Source organism: Opisthocomus hoazin, chromosome 8 (genome assembly GCF_030867145.1).
Source record: "Opisthocomus hoazin isolate bOpiHoa1 chromosome 8, bOpiHoa1.hap1, whole genome shotgun sequence".
In the NCBI taxonomy this organism is placed as follows: domain Eukaryota; kingdom Metazoa; phylum Chordata; class Aves; order Opisthocomiformes; family Opisthocomidae; genus Opisthocomus; species Opisthocomus hoazin.
In genome coordinates this window covers 71,396,383-71,422,046 of record NC_134421.1, presented here as the reverse complement: position 1 = coordinate 71,422,046, position 25,664 = coordinate 71,396,383, and the positions used below count along the sequence as shown (strand labels likewise).

Here is a 25,664-nt window from a genome sequence, read left to right as displayed (position 1 = left end):
TATTCCTTTATATTCAGTAAATAGACATAGGCATATCCAAGGTGTGATTTATTTCATCCTGGGTAGACATCTAAAACAGAAAGCAGGCAAATCCCACCCTGCCAAAGGTCTCTTCTTCAGCAGAGCCTGGATTTCTAGCTTAGACTTAAACTCTGGTATTGCAGACAGACTTTGGTGAGAGGACAAAACCCTTGCTTTACATACCTCCTATGCTGGTCCTGTTCCCCACAAGCTGCAAGATTTACAGACTTGCTGGATCTGAATTTAAGCCTCCCAGGGTCCCCAATTTGGCTTTTCTGAGTCAAACGTAAAGCAGAGTCCTGCCAGTGGAGGCAAGGAGAAGAGAATTGCACTGCAAGGCATGCGAAGAATATTGTGTTGTTGTGGGAGCACCAATAGAAATCTCATTGTAAGAGCATCTGATGGGAACTGACTTCTCTCAGCCCTGCCCTAAAGGATGCTGGGTCTACTGGCACAGAGGCTGTGGGCATTGTATCTTTCTATATCTCTCCTTGCTTTACCTCTGTTTGTGTGTGGCGTGTGATTGTGGCTGGGGATTGGCTTTGGCAATGCCAGAGTGAAGACGTCTCTCACCAAAGATGTGCAGGACAACTCAGGGCAGTGAAGAGGAGAGGAGGAGAAGCAGCACACACGCAGCTGTAGGTAGGAAGCCCTTTGTGAACAGGTATGTTTGGACAGGTAATTTACCCTGCCACGCAGTGGGACATTGACCCCTAGTTTAATGATTTTGTCCTTTACAGCTATTGCTGCTTCCAATTAACTGCCCTTAATTAAAGCCCCCAGTTTTCCAAGTATGTAAGCATGGATTTACGGGGAAGAGTGCTACAATGAAGAGGAAGCCCTTAGGGGTGTCTGATGAGAAATGACATTCCCAGTCCCAGTAGGACTGGCAAGTTATTTGCTTACCATGCTGGAGTGGCAGTCTGGAATCAAATCCAGATCCTCATCTCTGTCCCTGCAGGAGCATCTCCTCTCCCACCAGTTTTACAGCATCTACATGTGTGTGAGTCCTGTTTCTTACCAGTATAACTAAGACATGCTTCAGCTCCTTGGGCTTTTATTTTCTGTGTTCCTGCTTTTTGCTGAGTTTGCAGGTCGGGTAGATGAGGCACATGGGATCAAACAAGGCAAGGGAATTCAAGGTCCCTTTGTCCATAATTGAGGCCAAATTAAAATTGTCATCCTGGGATACCCTGCAGATGACCGAGTATCCTCACTGACTCCTTTAAGGGTGCAGAATCTGGTTACACCAGTGGCCTCGTAGGTTTTTTTTTGCCTTGCTCTCTTTAATAAACCGTATTATCATGAACACTCTATTCAAGGCTTTGAAATCAAATAAGCTTCTCCCTTGATCTTTCTGCAGTTTGTCAGGGCTGGTTGAGTCTTGAAAGATAGCAGCATTCACAGAACCTACATGGCTTGACAGAGTCACTGTTCAGTGTTTTGGAAATGTATCTTTTGACTGTTGGGAAGGAAATTGGCTACTTAAGATGCCTTTTTGTACATTTAAATTAACTTAGTCCATCAGACTGAATAAATCCCACCGCTGTATTAACATCCAATTATAACAGCAGAGATTGAGCAATGATTCACTTTTTTACCAGAATGTTGGCAGTTTAAGGGGAAAAGAAGTAATGTATACTGAAATAAAAAAGTCAAAAACAGGAGCCAGAAAATTATGACTGAGGACATAGCGGGAGCTTTTGTGAATATGTAATGGCAGAAGCGGGAGCCAAATTTCTAACAGGATTAGCTGTTACTGTCTATCAGATCCAAAAACCTCAATCATTTTGTTTTAAATGACTTTCTGTAACTCATTCATACTAGAAATAGCGAGTGGAAGTGAGGCTGGGAGCTGAAGAAGCTGCAGTTTGGAATTTAGGCTGGATCAGAGGTGAGGACAGCCTCAGTGCTGTGTGAAAAGCCCTGAAGTCGTATGTAGCAGGTGAGCTCTGAACTGTACAGCAGTTTGCAGATTTTGCCAGATTTTTCAAGACATCCTTGTGACCCAGAAGCTCATGAATGATTTCTGTGGAGACCTGTGAATGAATGTGTTGATGAAGTGAAATATCTTCTCAAATCCTGCTGCAGCTACGGCAGCTGGACCTGCTCATCATTTTCTTGCTGCTCTTGAGAAGGACATCAGATTCACTTACCACTTGTCCAACCCTGGCTCTGGCATTACATCCTACTCTGGATAGCTGTAAGTAGGGGACAAACTAGATGGCGAAGCTTCTTGAGGATAGAGATCCTGACCTATTGGTCACCCATGTTGAAGCAAGGTGCTGGTGTTGAGGCTTCGGGGTCTTTCAAATTCCCCACTGCTCAGTAGTCATCTTGGAACTCCTGTGGTGCACTGCCTGCTCTGGAAGTGCTGCCTACCTCAGAGATGATCTGAGATCACCTGTCTCTCTGGTCTGCTATGGACAGAGCCTTGGAAGCAGAGCAGCTCCTAGATGTCCATCAGGTGTGTGGACAGGGATCCACCAGAACCTTACCTGAATTTTGTCAAAGTTTCAGTGAACTCAATGTCTAAACATGCTGTACATAACAACTTAGTGTTCAATAATTAGGTGTTTGCTGGACTTCTTGCATGAACTTACTCAGATGCCTTGAACTCACATCTTTAAAGACATTTAGATAGCACCAATTTTGGCTGCATGAGACCTCACTTTCAGCCTCAGCTCTCGTTGATAAAATGAAGATATATGCTTCATTACATATGGGATATAAGCTCTTAAAACAACAGCAGTGTCCTCTTACACCCATACATTTCTCTAGCACAGTGAGGCCAAAATATGAGCTAAGCTGTGACCACTGCAGGAATATAAATGACTCTAACCTGGCTTGTAATGCCCCAAAATGAAGGACACCTTGCTTCTGTTAGTCCTCTCTCGGTTGAAATTTGCTGCAAAATGTTGAATCCAAGTTCCACCCTGATGGAAGACCAGCCATAGGGAGCCTCACTGAGGTTGGGAAATGACCTTGAAAAGTTTGTTAGACTTTCCAAGGATCAAGCGTGGAGAAGGGGTGGAAGGAATAATCACAGTTTGGTTTACAATGGAGATTTCAACCTTCAGAGCTGTCTAGTCCCTTCATCGCTGTGAAAAATGGCAAGGCACTGTAATTGGGAGGATGCAGGGACTCCTTTTTTTCAGATATTTAAGGGGGAGCATAAAAAGCTGACTGGTCCCAGGAGGCACAGCCGGTTCTCAAAACTTTCAACTTGCAAAGCTGAGCTGAATTAATTACAGTTTATATTCCAAAGGAAAATAAGACCTCTGATGTGCCTTATTTGCTTGATGTTCTTTTTCTTTTCAGCTGACGACCCCTAGGTGGCTTTCCTTTCAGTCACAGCTCCTTTGTTTTTTGTAGTTTCTTTCTTTGTTAATTAGAAGGTCTGACACTTACAGCCCAAGACGTTTATCAGCATGGTACAATTTTAATTAATCTCGCAATAAAGCTACTTGAGGTGAACTCATAAAAGGTCTCATGCTGCAGGAATAGCACATAGCAATGTGAATGGTGACACAGGACACCTACTACTCTGGTGTGCTTGACAGGCTGTGGGATGTGGCTTGGTGCAAGCTCATACTGCATAGCTGTGCTCTCAGGGACAGCGACACGAGCAAGGTGTGCTCCTACACAACATACAAACTATACCCTATAGAGACCGAGTACCCTAAATACACTCAAAAGGAAACATTTCTGCAAAGATGACAGTCTGGATTCCCAGTAGGTTCCTCCCGCCTCTGAAAGGAGCTTGAATATCCTTTGACAGCTAATTAAATAATAATAATAATAAAACCTACAGAGACCGCTTTTTATCTACTCTTTTTGTACCAATTTGCGAAGAAATAGCAAATTTCAGTCCTCCAGGACTTCTTTCTTGTACATATAGTCACAAGTGTATTTTGACTCAGAACATTGAAACTCAACATCACTAAATGTTGAAAACGTGCATGTTCTGATCTAAACTTCTTAACTAAGGCTCACTGCTATAGAACAGATGTAAATAAGCTCAGAAACTGAGGTTCAGGAAAGCTATCTTCAGCTAATGAGGATAAATTGAACAGCACCGTATGTTAAGCTGAGGGTAGTTTGGATGGGAACTGCATCACTAATCCCTACTGTGTTCACGAATTTCTAATTACAAGGTGGAGATTACACAATCGATTGCATCTGGATTGAGGAATGGTGGATTTACAATCTGTCAAAACTGAATGATCTGCCTCTTGATGTTCACAGTTTAGACACGGTCAAGCTTGGTTTGATCAAGGAAAAATAATTCACAGTGTGTTTTTCTCAGGTGGAAATAACAAGCAGGGATGGCCGACATAAGAAGTTATAAGGTCTCCATGCCTTGATATCTTCATGTAAAAAATTGTATGTCTTCTTGGAAGTTGGATGCAACACAGAGTATTGGGTTCAATGTAGTTCTAATTGGCTGAAATCCTGGAGCATACAATTTGTATTTGATGAACAGTTGATACCTTCTTGACCCTGACCTCAGCTTGAGGATGGTGGAACAACTGCATTCATGGCTAGGTCACCTTACCTTTGAAACTTCTTGGTACTTACAGAAGTTTGAATAACTCGTTCCTTGTTTCAGTCTTCCCATTTTTGTTGCTCTGTAGTCTGTCCTCATTATGTTCTTACAATCATGGCAATGGATTCAGTTTGAGAAAGGTGTTTTTCTGGGTTTATTTTTTTAACATTCTCTCTTTTTCATTAAAAGCTTTCAGTAGCCATAGTTGGTTTCTTTGGGTGACTTGACACAGGCAATGGTGCAAAGGTAAATAAATTCCATCATATTTCTATCTGATGTTTTCTAAAGTTACTGCCACCTGCCAGAGGTAAAAATACAGATTTTCAGCTTTTGCTTGTTGACTATCAGCTACCATGTGAAGTGTCTGTATAGGGGTTAAGAAGACAATTTCTGCTACAAACAGAAAAGGTCTTCATAAATAGATGGAATTTTGCCTGATAAATATTTGTGTGTAAAAGCCAGTTCTTGGTTCATTTACACATGCAATCAGAACAAATCTTAATCTGTCACTTCACAGCTCAAACCCTCTCAGATGTTGCACCTGGTAAAAAATTGTCACTAGAATCCAGGTGTGTTCTCCCTTGTCATTTGTCACGAGTAACTGTTCTGCAGTTTATCATTGGCAGTTCTCAGTGGTGTTTCATCAGGATAATACCACACTATATCATCTGAAGGAATAAACTCTCCCTGCTGACATGAGCTGGGGTGAAAGCACTGGCAATTGACTGTGTATTGTAGAAGCTGTCTGAAGCTTATTCAACGGAAAAGAGACCATCAGGTCGTTGGGCCCAAATTGTATGTTTGGCTTCAAAGGAAGTAAGGAGCTTACAAAACTAGTAGGAATCAAAAGGCTCTGGTCTGTTAGGCAGGAGGTCAGGCTAGGCAGTCCTTTCTGTCTTTGAAATCTCTGACTGAAATACTTTAATTAAAAAGGAAGAAAGGGAAAAAAAAAGGTAATAAAATGCAGTATTTTGGCAGTAGGTGGGTGTTTCAGGTCCACCTCTAATGCCTCCTGAGCTGCAAAGTCAGAGTGAGAGCAAGCTCATTCAATACCCAGGCTGGTAGCCTCTGTCCTCTTCCTACTGGGAGCAGTCTCCCCAGGGGTGGGACAACTGATGGTTGGAAAGATGCACAGGCAATGGGGAGTGGAGCTAATGCTCTCCTGGGACTGGTGGTGGTACAGGAAGTCATGGGAAGGAGACAAAGACATCATGAGACCTCACTTCTCACAGGAAGCCAGTAAGTAACAGGGTCCAAAACCAGAATGTAGGAGAGCATTGAGATCCAGTGAATTTAACTTGGTGCAGAAGATCACACTTTGTTTAATTGCCTCAAGGTACCAGGTGATCACAGTCTGCACACAGCCCATCAGATTTGCTGATTCCCTGTGAAACTGTGCAAGTGAGGTCATCTGGCAGTGAAGTGTGAGAGGCCATGGGGAAGATGGGAAGGCCACAGGCGAGGTGCTGATCTCAACAGGGGTTGCACCAAGTTGAATGTTGATATGGGCAGGGGTTGAACCAGCTTGAACTCTGGAGCAATGTGCAGCCACATCTGTCTGTCTGACCCAGGTCTGCCGAGCTCTGCAGGGATGATCCTCTGGGCGGACAGGCACCAGGGGAAGAGGACAAGGAAGGTGGCCACTCCACCAAATCTTTATGGGCATTGCAGAGCCCTGTGAAAAGCCTGACAGGTTGTCCCCTTTCCTCCTGCAGCTCACTCGGGTGCCCGTGGAGTCGTGTAGCCAGTACGAGACCTGCAGCGAGTGCTTGGGCTCAGGCGACCCTCACTGTGGATGGTGTGTTCTTCACAACATGTAAGTACCTGCTGGCGTTTTCCACTGTCCCAGCCTTGCTTTTCCCTCAGCCATCTTCCCTCAACAGCTGTGATAACACATGGCAAAACGCTGCCTCAATTCCCAGCTGAGTCGGGTAAGCCAATGATTCAAGCAGGCAGCTCCAGCAAGGCCTCTGGGACTTTCTGGGGGAGACTTTGTTTAACCAAGACACATGCTTTGGATGACAAGGGAAGAGAAGGGTAGTAAAGGCTGATCAGATCTCCTCAACCGCCTGATCCACAATCTGCTCACTTCAGCAAGAGAGTACCTGTCCACCCTGATGCACTTTGAATCAAACCCTCCAGCAGCTCTTCTCTGGATGGCAATTACCTTCTTGTTTCCATTGCTTAAGGCAGTTTGGCTCTGACTAGCAGCCCAGCTCAGGCACTTGTCTCGGCAATTCCAACTTTCCACTGGTGACCTGAACCTCCCCTCCTTCAGACTTGTCATGATCTTTGTTGCCCTTAGAGAGATAACAGGTCCCTGTAAGCATCATGGGGTTCACTCCAAGTTCTATTTCAAGGGGGTCTTATGGTTTGTATGCTTACTGTGGAAAAATGTTGACCCTGAAGCTGAGTGCTTGTCCTCTGTGGGTCAACTCAACAGTACCAAATGAGCACAAATAATCAAAACTGTTCATTTGGCTTAACTGGCCAGGATGCTGAGCAAATTTATCTATATCCACATCATTGGACTTCTGTATAACAGGCCAAGAACAGACCTCAGTACACAATTTCATTATTGAACAGCCCTGCCTTATCCAGCGCCTTGCAAGGAGCACTGGATCCAGGTGTCCTCAGAACAGGGAGATTAGTTCCTTGGCTTTGCTTTCTGCAGGTTTTTTAAAGATGCTGTTGGTCTTGAAGTTTCCTCTCTGCAGCCATCACTGCCAGTGATCTCCTCCTGCAGAGAGCCCTCTGCCAAAGCTGTGGAGAGGGAGGTGTCAGGTTGGCTGAGCTCCTGGCTATGAGTGGCAGGGTGGTTTCATTTGCCAAGAACCTCTCAGCGGAGACAGTGGCTGGAAAGTGAGTTGGACCTGTCTAACCAAACACCTCCAGCTGAGCATGGCTCTGCAGGGTGTTGTCACTCCAAGTCTCCGAGTGTCCTTTACCATGATGGAGGGTTTTTCTGACAGACCCTGCTATTGCAGTGTGTCTGTCTTCTCCTGCTGAGTTCAACTCTAAATTCTTCCTGTTGCATTGCAAACTCTCCTGGTGAAGACAGTGATCCAGTTGAAGTGATCCTTTTTGCTACCTGTCCTTTCGGGAACAGAGGAAAAGGGAACAAACCTACCTTCTGTGGATGCTCTTTAGCTTGTGTGACTGTACTCTAAAACCACAACAATACTTAAGTAATCAAGCTTAATTTGAGATCAGATCTAGGTGATCCATCCAAAAACTTGTCCAAAAACTTGACTCAGGCTCTGGAATTTTTCAAGAGATCCTTGGCAAACCAGACCTGAGCTGTGGTCTGGTAGGCATGAACCCATGAAAATTTCACCCTGCTGACCTGAAGATATTTCCAGTTGATGTACAGCTCTGTAGTAAGTTTCCACCTCATCTTATCCTCCATCCATCCTACAGAGCGCTGTGTGTTTTGGAGGGACAGCACAGACTACCCGCCGGCAGTATAGGAAAGCATGAATTTGGCTATTGATTGTACCACAGCAATGCTAGACATTTCATCTCCTGCCGTCCAGGGTCAGTGGCAACAAGCAATCAATACATCCAGCAATAAATCCCCAAAAGGAGAGAAAAGGGGTAGAGACAACTGCAGATTGCCCAGCAGCCCATCGTGAAGGAGTATCAGAAATGTGGTGGCTGGTGACGAGTGAGGGTGGCAGCATCGACTCAGAAAAAGAAACCCCCATATAGACTCAGTCCTTCACAGGGAAGTTTGGTCTTGCAGTCTGGACCTGGCTGACAGCAGGATCCCCACATGCTCCTCCCTCTGGTCACTTAACCTCTGGTCCTCATCTGAAAAATGGGCACCTCTTATTAACGTACCTTGCAGCAGGGTCACTGCAATTAATTCCCTGTGGAATTTTTTGAAGCAGTTGGAAGACAAATGTTATCAAATCCCACTCCAGTCTGTTCCTTCCTCCTAGTGTCGATTGCAATCAAGAAATCTGATTTCCAGTCCAAGTTTGGAAGGGGTTTTCAGTGCAGCCACAGGTGTTTCTCTCTGGGTCTCAGTTTCCTCACCTTTTTAGGTAGCCCTGAGAGCAGAGGAGCCAATTACACGCCATTCAACAGGGTTTGACTGTGCAGGGTATTCAGGGTAAGAGTGCCGTGATACTGAGTCCCTTAGCGTTTTTTGCACATCAGAACACTTTAAGATTCATTAACAGACTTTTGCTTAAGTGGGATGCGTCATCAACGACTCCTGCACAAGGGGTGTCTGGGGAAACGTGCCATAAGCATTCCCCTCGTGAATGCTAACCCTTGCCTCTGGCCTCCCAGTCATGAATCCCAAGGGCTTTCCAGTGCATGGCTGAACCCAGCCATGCTGATGTGGGAGCTGTTTCATAAAAGGGATGGAGGAGGCAGTCATGTGGAGCAAAACCGGGGATAGAGTGGTACTGGAGACCAGATTGCCTGTGGGCAAAGCCATGCCTTTCACTCATCTTTATCCTCCAGTATAAACTGTCAAGAGAAGAACTGATAGACTGGGGGACAGGTGAAAACTTCAAGATGGGGTACAGCATCTATCTTTTTTCTCTCTGATATGGATCTCTCTTATTTTGGGATTTCCACTTCAAAGGCTGATGCAGACGCTTTTCCCCAGGCCCCGTTTTCCAAGCTATCCTCAGGTCCCACCACGTACAGGTCTGGGGATCCCTGGAGAAGGCTCTCCATCCATCATCTCACTGCGGAGCTGGGCTGTCTGCACGGAGGGAGGTGTACCAGGGCTCAGGAATCGATTTCCACAGCTCCGCTGTCCTAACCTTACACTGAGAAACTCGAGTCCGCTGAGAAAGAGTCAGACAGACCCACAGACGGCTGCAGGAGAAAGGCAGGGGGGAGACTGATTGGCTTCTGCCCCCAGAAGAGGAGAGCCGATATAGAGCAGGTCACCGGAGCTTTTCGTCTCTGTATCTTTAGTCCCGATCTTGGCCCCCCCCGACTTTTCCCTGCTATAGCTCAGCTCCCCTCCTGGGTTCTGTTCAGGCCTCTTTAGGCAGCGATGAATCATTTAGTTGGTGTAAATTGAAAATGTGGCGCTCAGTTGCTGCATGGGTCTCCAGGGGAAGGCGAGGGGCCGGGGTAGGAGCTGGGAGGAGGAACCAGGCTGAAAAGCTAATAGCTGGCACAGAGGCACTCAGTGCCTGGTCGCAAGGTCACAGCAATGTCACCGTCCCAAATGAGGGGGGTGCAGAGAGGGATGAGAGCGGAGCAGAGTTTTCTCCAAGGATGAAATGAATTGCAGCTTCCTACTACGTCTGATGCAGCAGTGCCCAAAAATGCCACCCAATATCTGACCACCCCTCAAAACCCACTGGCAAGTTTCTTCTGTCTCCATCCATATCCAAACTACTACGCTCCTACACCTCCTCTCCCCCTCACATGCAGCGAGGCAGAGGTAGCTGAGGCTCTTTGCCCTAGAGGAGGGATAAACCCTTCTGCAGCTGAATGAGCCCTCGCTATCCCTGCTTGGACCGGCACTATCTCAGAGCAGACATGCACAAGCACTGCTCCATGTGCACGTGGTGGCCATGCAAGTTTTCAGACCTACACAGTGTCTCTGGGTTGTGCTTAACACCCCAGCTGCCAGCAGAATGGATATTTGGGCATCATCCCTATAGGGAGAGGCAACACTTTATAAAAGGGAAACACGATGATCTTGCTGGGTGCAGAAAGGACCTGTCCCAGGCTCCGTTCTGTTAGCTGCCACTCCTAGATTTCAGCTGTGCTGCCTCATTTCATCCTCTTGCAGACTCAGTCTTATTCCAGGATGAATAGTGAAACATCCACAAGCTGTCCTTAAGGGAGGATGCAGCCCCTAGGCACCAGCCTCCTCCTGCTTCTGGGATCTGCACTTGCTGTTATGGGGAATCTCTGGCCGGTAGGTCACAGAATCACAGAATCACAGAATCACAGAATGGTAGGGGTTGGAAGGGACCTCTGTGGGTCGTCTAGTCCAACCCCCTGCCGAAGCAGGGTCACCTAAAGCAGGCTGCACAGGACCGTGTCCAGGCGGGTCTTGAATATCTCCAGAGAAGGAGACTCCACAACCTCCCTGGGCAGCCTGTTCCAGTGCTCCGTCACCCTCAGAGGGAAGAAGTTCTTCCTCATGTTCAGCTGGAACTTCCTCTGCTTCTGTTTGTGCCCATTGCCCCTTGTCCTGTCGCTGGGCACCACTGAAAAGAGTCTGGCCCCATCCTCCTGACACCCACCCTGCAGACATTTATAAACATTTATTAGGTCCCCTCTCAGCCTTCTCTTCTTCAGGCTGAATAAGCCCAGTTCCCTCAGCCTCTCCTCATAGGAGAGATGCTCCAGTCCCCTCACCATCCTCGTAACCCTCCGCTGGACTCTCTCCGGTAGCTCCTCATCTTTCTTGAACTGGGTAGCCCAGAACTGGACAGAGTACTCCAGATGGGGCCTCACTAGGGCAGTGTAGAGGGGAAGGAGAACCTCCCTCGACCTGCTGGCCACACTCCTCCTAATGCACTCCAGAATGCCATTGGCTTTCTTGGCAGCCAGGGCACACTGCTGGCTCATGGTTAACCTGTCGTCCACCAGGACACCCAGGTCCCTCTCCGCAGAGCTGCTCTCCAGCAGGTCCGCCCCAAGCCTGTACTGGTGCAAGGTATGATGGTCCTAGGTTGCAATGACAGAGGCAAATAGTCCCATTTTCTGGGAGGACTTGTGATATTTCAAAACGGTTTTTTTTCAGCTTGTGGTGGGCCAATTATTTTTTTATTACGAAATGTTCTTGAAACCTATATTAGAAGGGGCTGATACCATTTAGTAATTAGAGAATGGTTTATTTACACTGCAGAAGTTCTTAATCTGGGATTTTATTTTGGGTTTTAGTAAATTGCTGAACATTTCAAAGTAAAAAGTCATTCTGAAGTGAAGCATTACTTTTTTTTTCTTTTTTTCATTAAAATGAATCATTTGGGCATCTGTTGTTTCTTTCTTCCCCTGAAGTCTTTACCAGCTCTAGAGACTGAGCGAACCAGGCCATCAACAAACATTGTTGGTTTGGAGGAACTGACATTTGCTGCAGAGGGAAAAGGGTTTGTTTAAGCATCCCCAGTCTGTCCTACTGTGGAGGCAGCAGAGCCAAGAATAGACTTTGCTCTCTGCAATCCTCTGCCTGTCTGTGAGGAGCTGCACATGTCCTTTGTGTGTCCTTCTGGCATCCAAGAACCTCATCTAGGGAGCCGAGCTGGGTCTGTTGGCTTTGCACCCAAGTTGCAGCCCAGCTGCAGAGCATGTGCCAGGAGAAATCCACCCTACTCCTGAACCGTGGCAATAGAATGCAGTGGCTTGCTGTAGGCATCCTCACCCCATGGAGAAGCAATGACAGAAGGGTCTTAGATAAGGACCATACCAGTCACCTTCCTTGATCCGTTTGGTGGGCTCTGGGTTAGTCAAGGGATGACCAAAGTCTGGAATGCACACTCAGGCTGAGCTGACTACGGATTAACTGAAGAGCTGCAGCAGTAGAGATGATGTTTATGAGACACTTCAGAAACCATATGAGAGTTTTCTGGTTTCCCCACAAAAGGACAGCCTTGTTCAGAAGGGTTTTGTGCTGTCCTCTGGCAGCAGACACTTACCCCAGTATCTGGGAATTTGCCCTCCATGTCCTTCTGCTCTCCAGCTCTTCCCATCTGCCTTGTAGCTGCAGGATACTTCTGTACTCAGAAATTACAGTTCTTATTTCCGACATGATATGGAGGAAAAAAGGCACTTAAACAAGCTGTTTTCTAGGGAGTGAGGGATTAGTGTGGAGGGGGAGGGAGTTTTGTTATCCATGCTCAGACTCATTGCCAGATCAGGAAAAAAAAGAAGAAAAAGCTACAAAGTGCAACTCCTGCTGTCTCGTCTCAGCAGGTAACCCGATGCTATGCTACTTGCAGAGGCTCATTGATCCGTCTCTGGCTTTAACTTTCTTGGTCAAAGTCTTCTGAATCACTAGAGAGTCTCAGGTAACCTAAGCTGCCTACAGAAGCTGCAATAAGACCCTTTAGAATGGTCTTTTTCTTGCTTGACTTTCTGCCGTCTGAAAGACTGTGACTGTCTTTCAGGCTGAGGTTTTTTTTCTTTCTTTTCTTCTTCACCTCTCTTTTCCTTCCCAGTTTTTGCTCCGCTTGCACAGGGGAGGGAGGATATCTCAAATGCTGTGTGGGGAGGGGGCACTGGGAAGGGCTGTATGGATCAGTCTTCAGTGAACCAGTGGGGCAGGAAGGTGGAATATCACACCCAGTCCTGTGCCACTCCAAGCTCTAACAGATCGTGAGAAAAGAATGATTTACTGATTCCTACAGGGTCTTGTGATCCTACAGACCCTCAGCTTCCAGTACAAGAAACTATGGCCTCAGCAGTCCCTGTTTTAACCATGCTGTTATGTCCCAAGGTGCAAACCGGAGTCCCTTCAGTAAGGTGGCAATTTGCAGGGGTTTTGCAGTTGCTTGGCATGCTGAAGAAGTCTTTGCAATCATGACTGGGAGATTTTTTTATAGGAAAAGCTTTCTGTATCCTTTCCAGCCATGGGTCAGCTCTTGGTGCCTTCAGAGACCTGGGAGACCGTTTACATGTCAAAGGTACATGACAGTTGTCCTAATCTTCCTAACAATGGTTCAGCCACATGAAGAGCAAATGGCTTCCAGCTCAAATCCTACATTGCTTTGGAAACTTGTAGGTGTCTGGGCTGATCTTCCCCATCAGAGGGGGAAGCTCAGAGTTACTTCAATTGCTATGTTCAATACCGTTGTGTGTCTGAGGTATGTGGGGACGTTTCTCATTGCAACAGGAGGTTGCCAGATAGATGCTGTTGGTACACAATGGCGAGAAAAACATAAATGATGGAGGGAAAAAAAATCACAGGAAATTTGAAGTCTTTTATTTGGTTTGAAAGTCTTCAATCAGTTGATTGGCACTGTTAGCACTGCCAGTCAATGGTGACAAAGGTAGGAATGAACCAGCTGTCAAGATGCCTTGTCTCCAAACAGTGCTTGGTTTGACTCCTCCCCGGTCACAGCTGGTGCTCAGAGAGCCCTGCACAAGGCCTGTGAACCTCTCCATCTGATAGCAAGGGAAAGTGGAGTCATCTTCCCGCAATTGGCCTTGGCACAGAGTGATTCCCACTTCTTCTCAGGTAGTTATCGAAACTGGAGACGGCATTTCAGCCTTCACAGAGGGAAGCACACAGCAGGGGGGCTCCGTGGAGTGACATTGGCCTATTAAGCATTCTCCATTGAGCCTAGATAATCTTTACTCTGTCTGCTGAGGTATGGCTAAAGTACCCATCATTTCACACCTAGGCATTGCCTCTCCTTTGGAGCAGAGGAAATAGCCCCAAGTGTGACAGCTCTCAAATGGCCTTTTGAAATGGGATCGGGGCTTTTAGGCCAGAGAGCAGGAGGAAATTCTTGGGACAGGGAGCATGCCTATTGATAGGGATAAAGCCCCGAGTGAAACAGGGTCTCTTGGGAATCCCATTTCACTGCAGATGGGTGATGACATTGAACAAACCTCACAGAACCAGCCCTGTCCCTTTGAGAGGAACAGCTGATCATGAGTCCCGGAGAGCTGACCCATCACTGTACCTGCATGTTGTGCATCCAGCACTGCTGATGTCCTCCCTTTCCCTAGATGCTATTGTATCCCTTTTGGGAGCACTTTTGCTGCTCCAGTCTACTTAGCAGTGCAGGGCAGAGCTGTGCCCTTCACAGGTTGATTATCTTGGTGGCCGTGCCTGCCTGAGGCAACTCAGGGACAGCACTGGGCACTGTGGACGGCAAGACACAGGCGTGTGGTAAATGTGTTTTGATAACAACCTTCTTCCTTGATTAGCTTGTTTTGCTAGAGGGCAGTGGGGAGGGGCAGGAAGATAATTAGTTTGTGCAGTGGGTTCCAGCAGAAGCTTTCTGCTGATGCAACCTTGTGACTTAGGTGTCCTACTTGAGAATTGTCTCAATCACAGAAACATTAGCAACTCAGGTTTAGCGTTGCAGAAAGTTCAGCTGTTGCAGAGGATGATCTCTGGGGTTTCTTCTTCTCTGATGTAAAACACAGCCATATAGTCTACTGTGGGCTAGGAGGTGTGTCTGGTGCTAGGACATGCAATGAGAAAGGAACAACGTTTTTCAGTGGTATCTGCGGGTCTTCTAGAGGAACCATGTGTGCTGATTCCCTGCCAGGGGACACACCTTTGTCACCTCAGCATTGCCCTCGCTCTGGGACACTACACACTGGTGGGTGGCATATCTAGATATTCCACAGTACATATCTAGGGTAGCAGCTAGGAAGTGAACAGGGACAGGAGAAAGCTGTATGACCACCCTGATCAGCTTCGAAACCTTGTCAGATGTGCACTGGAGCTGAGATGCAGTTACAGTGGCTACCACAGGGAAGCAGTGTACCCTGACTTAGAGTATAAAGTGGAGGCTGACAGAGTCAGCAAAGACACCTAGATAAGGAGTAGCGACATAAGGACTTGACTCAGGTGCCTAAACACCGATGTATGGAGAATGTACAAGGATAATTTGAAATATAGGTGTTTTTTGTTTATGCAAGGAATTCAATTCAGTTGCCCATCCATGCTGTCCACTGCAACTGGAGTGCCTGGGGTATCTGAGATGTTCCACTGGGGCTAGCAAATATGACAGAGTCTAGTGGAGACCCATTCCCTCTGGAGGAAAAGATGGGGACCAGCTGGTGTCCTGAGGACATCTCAAGAGACATTAGACCCTTTGTCTGGGCAACAAAATAGAGCCCAACCCCAACCTGTGATGTCCTCTCCCCACTTGTTCTCGGGGTTACCAAAACCCAAATCTGGGTTTTGCATCTTGACCAGTCTCACTCCTCCCATGAATTTTAAAGTCCTCCAAGTTCCTAATTTGCAATAAACCAGGACTAGGGTTTCCTGCAAAATTGTCCCATGCTCTGGACTAGGCTCATTGTCATGATATATGAACGGTTCTGGAGACTCAGTCTCAGTCCTTGGGCTGTTTCTAGGGAATTGCTTTCCTTCTTGCTGTCAGATGCTCCCTGGTGCCTCTGTGGCCAATGATCTGCCAGTGAGGGAAAATGGCACACCAAACAAGCTCTCCCAAGGGCTGGTGTATGTCTGCCTTCCATTTCCACTGTTTCTTCTGCGACATTTCATCATCCTCAACCTGTGACAGGTCTTAGAAGGGAACACGGGGAGGGGAGAATAGGGAAGATCTTCCTCCTAAATTAAAACAGAGAGAACCTTTAAGGTATGTCTTTCTCCAGACTCACCTTCTCCATGGATTTGCACACACACACTCCTATCCGTAAATACAAACCATCATCTTCTGTTGCACACTCCCACATTCAGAGATCTGCCACCAAATATCCCCGTTTGCCAACAGCACATGTGTCCCCAGACCCTAATTTTCTCTGTTGCTCCCATACCCCTCTGTACTCATTCTGCCAAGCAGAGGTGCAGAGGCTGATCCTTTCCCAGTTGGCTTCTACACCAAGGAGATTTTATCACCCTTCCCTGTAGCACCACAGTCCTGTGTGCAGGTTATGTGAGTTCGCAGGAGCTTCTGAGGTTGAATGCTGTGTAGCTTTTTTTTTTTTTTTTGTGGGATCCTCCTTGATTTGCTACAAGCACAGTCTCTTCTTCCTGTCCTGAACAATATATATATTTATTTCTTTTGTTTGATGAGTGGATCTGAGGAACTCATTGTTCTGTTTTCTTGAACATCTCGTTTTCCATCATTTTCCACTTCAGATATGTCCTTCAGCAGCTTTTGAACAGCATATCATCAATAGCAGAAACCATCTACCAAGGCGGATGCAGATGTTTTAGTTCCATGAATTACAGCAGCCAGACAACAACCTGATCTCTGGCCTCGTGGGGAGATATAGAAGTCTCTCCCTCATGTACAATACAACATTTGAGTAAAGCGTCTTGCAAATGAGCCCCACCAGTTGTCCCAGTAGTGAAGAGCAAGGCTGAGTGTCAGATGGCTGCAGGTCTCTGCTGGACTCACCAGTGCAGGTCAGCCACAGAGGAGAGCAGTGAAAAGCAGCGCATTGTCAGGGCAGGGGTTATATGAGAGATGAGTGGCAGATCTGGAGGTGGAACAACATTTCTTGCCTCGTTTTCCAATGCCCAATAGATTGGACCAAATTAATTTCTGCCGGGGGTAATGGGTGCATTTTTAATGGAGTCTTATCCCTGGAGCTGGAGCTAGACTGGAGTGGCTAACACGTCTGGATGCAAGAAACTAGGATATTAAAAAAAAACATGTTTTCTTGCTATACTTCCGCAGGGGAGGCCAAATTCACAGTGAAGAACAGACACATTAGCTGTGAATTTCTTCTGCCACTGACTATGGGCTTCTTTATGCTCTGCAGGGACATGGGGCAGCCCCACTGAAAGCAGGCACAGCTGTATCTTGTAATACAGCATGCACCAGCTCCTGCTAATGGAAGGAGGGGCAGGTTTCTGATTATTTTCCTCCACTATTTTTTTCCCTGCCTAGGAAGTTACACCAGCAATTAGCAAGTCTTTTTATTGATTATCTTGTGGGAAAGACTAAAGAGAAAGTTGGGGGTAGAGAAATACATTGAGGAGGAGCAGAAATGCTGAAGTGTCTGCTGGGACAGAGTGAAGGAGCTGTAGGATGATTCTGCCTAACGTGCCTAAAGGGATTTGAGGGGTTGTGAATAATATGAGGAAGCAGGAATTGGTGTGGGCTGAAGGTCTGGGGCACTGTTAGAAGACAAGATCCAGGACAGTTTCTGACTGGGAAAAACAAGTCCTGGACCCCTTGGTACATTTAGAAAGGGATGCCAGCATGACCCACTGGTTACAAAATTTTCCTTGGAAAAGAGAGAGCAGTATTAGTCTCCCTGCTCTGCCATAGATACCTTGCATGATTTTGGACAAGTTGCTTAGGATGGGATTTATCTCATCTACTACTAGGTTTCTTGACTCAGCAGCGAGTGAAGAGAGAGGCTTTTTCTAAACTCCTTCATTATAATCCTGAAGGTGTTTAAGGCAGTGGGGTGAACTGCCCTCTGGAAGTGCCAGTTTCTTTTAGTAGCTATTGGGGAAGCCTGAACAACTCTATTTTAAACAATACCCAACTTATAATGACTCCAGTTCCTAATTTCCCTGTGTCGTAGCCTCTTGCTTATAGGAGAGGAATAACAGATCCTCACCTTGCAGGAGGCTGTGAGGTCCAAAGTCTTAAAGCACTTTGGACAATGAGCAGCTTGCAGAAGTGCGGTAGGGAGCTGGACTTGAGGATTGCAGGCTCCCAGACAGTCCTGGCTATAAAGCATGATGATAATAATTTAATCTCACCGGTGACTGAGTTTTGGGTTTGTTTAATTAAAGCAGAAGAAGCCTTAGCAGACATGGCAAGGTGCAAACACATGTGTAGTACCTTCTTAGCCCAGTGAACATACCCAAATCACCTGTGCCCTTGTCTGACTGTTAGAGCAGAGGTGGTACCAGAAGGGTTAAAGCAGGCAGGACGGGGAGGAACGAAGCAAAAGCCCCTGTATCTTTCTTCTCCCTCCCATATCTCATTCCCAATGCCTCCTGCCCCTCTGGCCCCAGGCAGTAAAGGAGATCTACATTTTAATTGAGACATGTTAAGAAAATAATCTCAATCTACCTCACCCATGCCTGGAAGGCTTCTCCCTTGTTAGGCTGGTGCAGATGCTAAGTGCACATTCTGGGTGGGTGGGGGGGGTGTACACTGTATGGCTGTTTCTCGCCTGTATCCCTCCCTGCTTGATTCCTAGGTCTGGGCAGGAGGGCAGAAGGCTGGAGCTGTCACGAAAAAGTAGAGCAAAAAATGGCAGGACCTCATTTAGATCTTCTCCCTCTCTTGCAAATAGGAGTGACATGCAAAACCCAGCCAAGATATGCACCAAGATTTGCAGAGGTACCTGGCAGTGCTGAGCACAGGCCCTTGAGGACCTTGGGAACCAAGTCTTTGCAAGAAGCTGTCCCCTACTTGCAGTTGTGTCCTCTCTCCCCTCCCTCCGATCCTCAATCCTCGCTAGCAGGAGTAGAAAGGAGGCCAGGATGCTTCAGATGTTTGAAACACAGCCTTACCTGCAGCTGGATGGAGAAGGAAAGGGCTGAAGTGAGGACTCTTTAGTCTCTCACCTGTATTAATGGGGTCCAACTCTCATCTCTCAGAGCTGAGGTGGGGATATAACCACAAGAAAACTGGGCTCGTTTTGTTGCAGACCCAGACCTTCACCACACAGAGATGAAAGTTTTATCTGTGGACTTTCTCAGCTGCAGCAGAGAGGCAGAAGCCCCCATGAGCTCCCCTTTCCCTTGACGCCCCAGGAGCTGGGAAGGGATGGTCAGACTCCTCCTGCCTCCAACACCCGCTTGGAAGAGAAGGCCAGCCAGCCCTGCCAAATGAGCACTGGATTATTTTGTGCAGGGCAAGGGGGCAGGATTTCAGTTCAGATAACAATTTCCTATTTCGTCTGTTCCTTGTCTCTTAAAGCTTGCCTGGCCTGTTTTGGTGTTGTCAGAGTGGAGCACCTCTGTTGGATCCACCACTGAGATGTGGCTGGGCCAGAGGTGGCTTTTCTTGACTCCTTGCAGGCTTCCCTGGCCCGTTTCCACTCAGAGCTTCTAAAGAGTCAGACAGTTAATAATTGTAGGAGGATGACTTTGGGATGGTTGCCAAGAGCTTTTGCTGTGTGCTGTACTCAGGGAGAGGAGAGACTGACAATGCAGATGAGAGCAAATGAACCTGATGCCTTCCTCATTTTCACCTAGTCCCAGTCCTGCAAACAAGCTTGCAAGTAACTTTGCGCATATGAGTGACCCAGAAAGTAGAATGATTATTCCATCTTAAGCCTTATGTCTCATAAAACATATTTTCGGGTATGGATCTGAATTCTGCAGTCTCTCTGAGTAGGGTCTCAGTATATCTAGGTATGAACATGATTTTCTGCACAGTAGTGACTTAATTCTTACTAGTACTGCCAGGGCAACTGTGAGTCTCCACTCTCTGTTTCCCTCTCTGCTCTCAAAGACCAGAGGCAGAAAACTGACCTTGAGCATTCCTTCCCAGCTTTAATTGTTGGAGGATCTGGAGAGGTTGGCGAGAAGGGAAGGAGAGCAAAGCCAGAGCATAAACTCATCTGGTCAATTGACAAAATACCATTCGACTGCCTCTTTTGCTGCTCAGGAACACATCAGTCCAGTTATTGAGTGCTCTACTTAATCTCCTATCAATTGGGGTGAGTTGGAAATGGCAGCCTTCTCCGCAACTCCCATTCCCAAATTAAAAACTAAGCGGAGAAATAAATGCTTTGACTTTTCACTCTGACTGGATGTTTAAGGAATTTATCATTAATTAAAAAAAAACCAACAAAAACCCAAAAGAGTAAGAACATGCATGGAATGTTATAGCAAAATTAATTAATACTAACAGTATCTATTAAACATTGCACTCTGAAGTTTTTAAGGGAGTACACTGCTGCTCTGGTATGATCATGACATCATTAACATAATATAAAGAATCAAAAAATCAATAGCTTGCTGAAGCCCAATGTTAAGGCCAAGCAGTGTTACACCATATCTTTAAATATCTGAAAGAGCAACTTGTCTCTGTCATGTCAGAGCTATTTGCAGATGAAACATCTCTCAGAAAGTAGATGGGAATTTGCTGGCCTACCTGTTGCTCCTGCAGCTATCCCCTTGGGATACTTGGCATGAAGGTTAGCTCACTTTTTCCAACAGTGTGGACACACAGCAGAAAATCTGATCAGGTCTACATTGGCATAATCCTGGAGGGACTTCAGAGCAGGCACAGAATCACTGCATGAGTAGACAGATGGACATATCTCTGTAGGACAGAAGCATGGATGAGGTGTCTTCCATCGTCCACTTGGTTTACATTTTATGGAGTTAATATTAAGGAGTTTATTTTGCCTGAGGTACCAGGCTAAGACATTGCACCTCTTCTGCCTGCATTGGAAAAAAAAAGAAATTGAGCCAGGAGAGTCTTTGAGAAGAGCTAGCAGAGCTGTGTGGTCAAAAAGAGACTGGCATGGATCTCAATGAGTGTAGAAAACAAAGGTGGTCAGAGGTAGGACTGATGGTTTTGTGAATTTAGGGATTAAATGCCTATGAAAGACAGCCAGCGTTTAAAATGTGGATAGTCTTGGCCCAAGAGGGAATGGATATAAAGTGAGCATTTAGTGTGAAAGGTAGAAGAAGGTTTCTGGCTGGGAGGAGAATAAGTGTTTGCAGTAATCTTCCACTGGGATTAGTGAGGGTTAAAAATATAGCTAGTTTTATGATAAAGCTTGATAACATTTCTGTATAAGCTGCTGTGGAGGGCTTGCCTACAGAAGCATGGAGTGAATCAGGCAGTCCTTCCCACCTCTGTGCTTTGTGTGTGGGAGAGCTAGAGTCCTTTATTCAGCTGTGCTTAGGACTCTGTGACCTGCTGAGCCTGTGTATGCATGTGTCTCCACCTGAGCTGGGTGCTGAGACCCCATTGTAGGCCAAGGAGATCCTGCTCCCCATCAGTACAGCCAGTGGAGTTTAAATCGAGACACAGCTCACCCTAAAGTAGATGTGAGGCTCCCTTCAGTTACTGAAACAGGCATTTGGTGGCCTTTTTTTGTTTTGACCAAGACTCCCATAGGTCTTGTGTCACAGTTGCCAACCCCAGGTGGCTTTCTTGGATACCCTATACGTGGTCAACAGAACAGAACACTTGTGGTAGAGCAGCTGAGTTAATTCTCCAGGCTCTGCTGACTGGGCTGAATAAATCCCTTATCTAGGGTGCTCAGGTGTCAGCTCACACACCTAAAGACTGACACATATATTTAAGAGTCTCAGTCTACCATTTTAATCTCACTCCTGCTACCTCTGGACCTCAGATTTTCCATCTGATATCATAATCCTAATGCTCCTTTGCTTTGCTAAGTGTCCAGGAAGACAATGGGGCTTTGGGTCATGGCACAGAACATCAGCTTTTGCCCCTTGGGCAGATGTTACGTAGGTACAAGTGGTGTTGGCAACTCATGGTCCTTAGAGACAAGTGTTGGTTTTTGGGATCGAGGTAGTCAGATTGGAAGCACTTGAGCTAACAGGGAAAGTTACTGATGAAACTTCCAGCAACCATCAGGTTAGAGGAAGGGATGCTCCCCTACGGCAAATTTAAGAGGAAGGAACTCCTTGTAACATGTCGTTAACAGTTGGAGAAAGGGTGAAGAACCACATAAATCAGATCTCCCCCTAAATGATATCCATGTGGCCCCTCGCACCAAGGATATGCCTTCAGGGGCAGAGATCGCAGATGACAGAGAGAAATAAGCTGAACAGTAGGAGGTTTGATCAGCAGGTAAACATCCAGCTGTGTTTCTGAGGACAAGAGGAGTGGCGGCTTCAAGCTGAAAGAGGGTAGATTAAGATTAGATATAAGAAAGAAATTCTTTATTATGAGGGTGGTGAGGCCCTGGCCCAGGTTGTCCAGAGAAACTGTGGCTGCCCGCTCCCTGGAAGTGTTCAAGGCCAGGTTGGACGGGGCTCTGAGCAACCTGGTCTGGTGGAAGGTGTCCCTGCCCATGGCAGGGAGTGGGAACAAGATGATCTGTAAGGACCCTTCCAATCCTAACCACTCTATGATTCTGTGATTCTATGAGTCTATGATCAGAGATTTGCCTGCAAGGTAGAGATATGACAGATCCCATGGGGCATCCATACAGACTCCAACGGCAGTAATCCTGGGGCCCTGGTCCATATAATGTGTATTTGTAGTAGTAATTAAAACCACTCGAGGGAATGTTTTCAGGCACTGGAAGACAACTACCTATAGTGCAAAGTTGTTAGAACATAATTTGGCTTGGGCCAGCTATCAGCCCTTCAAACAATTCCTGGACATATTTGGGAATTAAACGGGTCAGGGAGGATTTCCACTAGATGTTTTGGAAGTTAGCAGAGCTTAATAGCATGAATGTGATCACATCATGTCATTTGGCCCCAGGATAAGAGATTGTTTCCTAGTATTGTTTAATATATTAATGGGATGAAGCCACAGCTCCTAACTGCAAGGAGATAGTAGGAGGGAAATCCTGAAGGAAAGACACAAGCTGTTAAGATAACAGGCTAAAAATCAAGTCTTTTACAGAAGCATTTTCTCAAATGCAAACCCAAGCATGGAGACAGTGTTTTGATGCACAGTTAAGAAAACAGATTAGAAAAAGTTTATAAGGAATAAGGAAACTTCTTCAAATAATGGGTACCAACATAGGAAGGAGCCTGGCTGTTGCTACTTCCGTATAAATTAGGTGAGAAAAAGATTTCGAAGATTGAAACTTATTGTCTAACTGTGAAGTCATAATGAGCCTTTATCCTTGAAAAGTGGTTGGATGGGAACTTCGCAAATTGCAGGTAAGAAACAGAAAAAAATCAGTCCGAATAAATGCCCCTTTTATTCAGGGAACATGAAAACAGACAATCAAATAAAATTAAATATATACTCACTCCTGTGCACATGCTAGTAGTCAGCTTTAAATGAAGATGCTAATAGGATACACAGCCCAAAACCTTGATAGAAGGAAGTTCATCTGTGGCATAAATCACACAGGAAAAGTAGAGGAGGCCAAAATGGTGAAGAAAGGCCTTTTATGTTGAAGACAATGTAAAAATCAAAGAAAGAGAATAGGGTCAATCTGTGCACAAGTAACAAGGTATCCCTAGGGGAGGAAACGGTGTTAAGGCTGATTTATTGACCTCCTGAAGATGGTGAAAGTGACTGTGACATGCTGAGAGAAATCCAAAAGGTTGGGAGGGCAGAAAATGCGGTAATGAGAGACTTCAAGCAGCATCGTATACACCGAGCAAATGTCACAACACTTGAAGCTCGTACCCCATAAACTCACTAAGAGAGAAACAAGTCTGGATTTACTCTGAGATGTGCTGCAGGGCACAGCTATTAATGCATTGCTCTGTAAGAGTGACCACATGATACTCAAACTCAGTGTCCTGTAGAAGCAAAGATAAACAAAACAAAACAAAACAAAACAAAATAAAATAAGATAAAATAAGATAAAATAAAATAAGATAAAATAAGATAAAATAAGATAAAATAAATAAAAATTACAAAGAAGTTCAACTTCAAAGTGGAAACAATGTAAAAATAAGGAAGCTTGTTAAAAGGAGCAGCCACAAATGTAAAGTACTTCATGGTATCCTGGAGACTGCATAAAGACATCATAGAAGAGGTTTATTGTGAAGTTATGTCACCTATGAAAAAAGACCTGAAAGGTGGCGGAAAGGAATGAAAAAAAATTTAAAAACACCTGCTTAAACAGCAAGGTAAAGAGACACTATTCAAACTGGAGGTTGTACTCAAAGGGAAAAATAATAAAAAGATCACTAACTCTACCGTGTGAATTGAAAAACAATCAGAAGGCTGCCCACATAGGAAACACATGGCTAACCTCATAAAAAAGAATGATTATAATTTAACAAGATTCTCCCGGAAGTTTACTTTCTAAAGGGCACAAGCTGTCTGAAGTGTCTGCCACTAGAAGTTTAGTGCAAAATGCTTATAGAGCATGAAAGTGGTATTCACTGAAAGATCCTTAAGAAACTCTGAGATGAAATTGCCATGTTATTAAATCTGTTGTATACCTCATGACTTATACTGGCCTTGACACTGAAGGAATGAAAGGTGGAAAATGTATCTTTTTTTCTTTTTAACTTGGACTCATGAAGGGCCAAAGAAGTAGAATGCAGAAATCTGACTTTTTTTACTTGTGAATTTGGTTGAACCATGATTAAGAACAGACTGAAAAAAAGCATGTGACATGCTGAGGGAGGAGGGTGGGTGTCACAAGTCAATTATTGTTCTTTAAATAAACGAAAGTCCATGTGATGTGGATGATGTGGTTAATACAGAGGAATTAATACTTCTCCCATAGAGAAGAATTTAAACTATGCCGTCATGGGACAGGAAGAAGAGTCTTCTGCTAGATTAGTAACCGGTTCAAAGATGGGAAATAACGATCGGGAATAAAGGGGTATGATGGGGGGGAGAGAATACCCAGAGGGGGTCCCACAAGGCCACGTGTCTGATATATTTAGAAAAGAACTAAAAATGGGGAAAAAGTGAAGCAGAAAAGGTGATAGAGGTTTCTCAGGCTAGTCAAAAGTGGAAAAGTCTGCCAGGAGTCGAAGAAGGAATATACAAAACCAAGTGCAGGGGCAATAGAATTGCAAATGCAGCTCAGGGCAGAAGCGTGCAGGGTTAACCAACAGACGTAACAGGTGGCTGTAGTTTGAGGTGTTCAGTGACCGGTTGTGGGGAAGGAGGTGGTGAAGTCAGCCTGGGCGACTCTCTGCAAACCTCAAACAACACATATAATGCGAGGTATGTTTTGGAAATGAATGGAGAACACAACAGAGAGTATCATTACGTGGCGATCCGCGGTGCTCTCCCATGCCGTGTACACTGGGCGCTTTTGATCATGTAGAGTTAAAATGAATGTAGTCGCCTCAGGAAGGCGGTGGGAAGTGTGGGAAGCAGGAACACGGGTTTCTAATGATCTTTATACAAGGAGAGATTGTATGACTTGGCAATTTTCATCTTATAAGAGAGATGACTGAGAGGGCTATAATACACCCAGACAATCATGAGTGTAATGAAGAGAGTGAATAAGGGATGATTACTCACCAATCCTCATAACACAAGATCTCGGGAACTTCATAGGAGATTATCAAGTGGAATATTAAAACAAACAGAAGAAAGGAGGTTTTCATATAATGTATCATTCATCTGTGCAACATTGTTATGCACATTATGGAGACCAGAAATAACAACCGTCTGGAAAGCAATTAGACCAATTAATGAAAGAAAGATATGTTGAGAGCTGTTCAATACAATGACATCACCGCAGGCTCCAGGTCAGGCAGTCCCCATGCTGTTGCTTGCTGGAAGCTGGGAGTTTAAACCAGGAGAAACTTCACTCTGTAATCTCCATTTTATTACTTTTTTCCACCGAGGTATCTGCTATCGGAGTCAGAGACAGAATGAAT

The 25,664-nt window shown here is 45.6% G+C and overlaps 1 protein-coding gene across 2 annotated transcripts in view; it reads left to right on the top strand.

Annotated features, from left to right (window-relative positions):
• The window catches only part of PLXNA4 (plexin A4), a 472,600-nt gene that overhangs the window by 305,752 nt on the left and 141,184 nt on the right, over positions 1-25,664 (top strand). For both annotated transcript variants that reach the window (XM_075429543.1, XM_075429544.1), the window contains exon 5: positions 6,286-6,386. In XM_075429543.1, the coding sequence (XP_075285658.1) occupies positions 6,286-6,386 (101 nt within the window). The remainder of the gene's footprint in view (positions 1-6,285; positions 6,387-25,664) is intronic.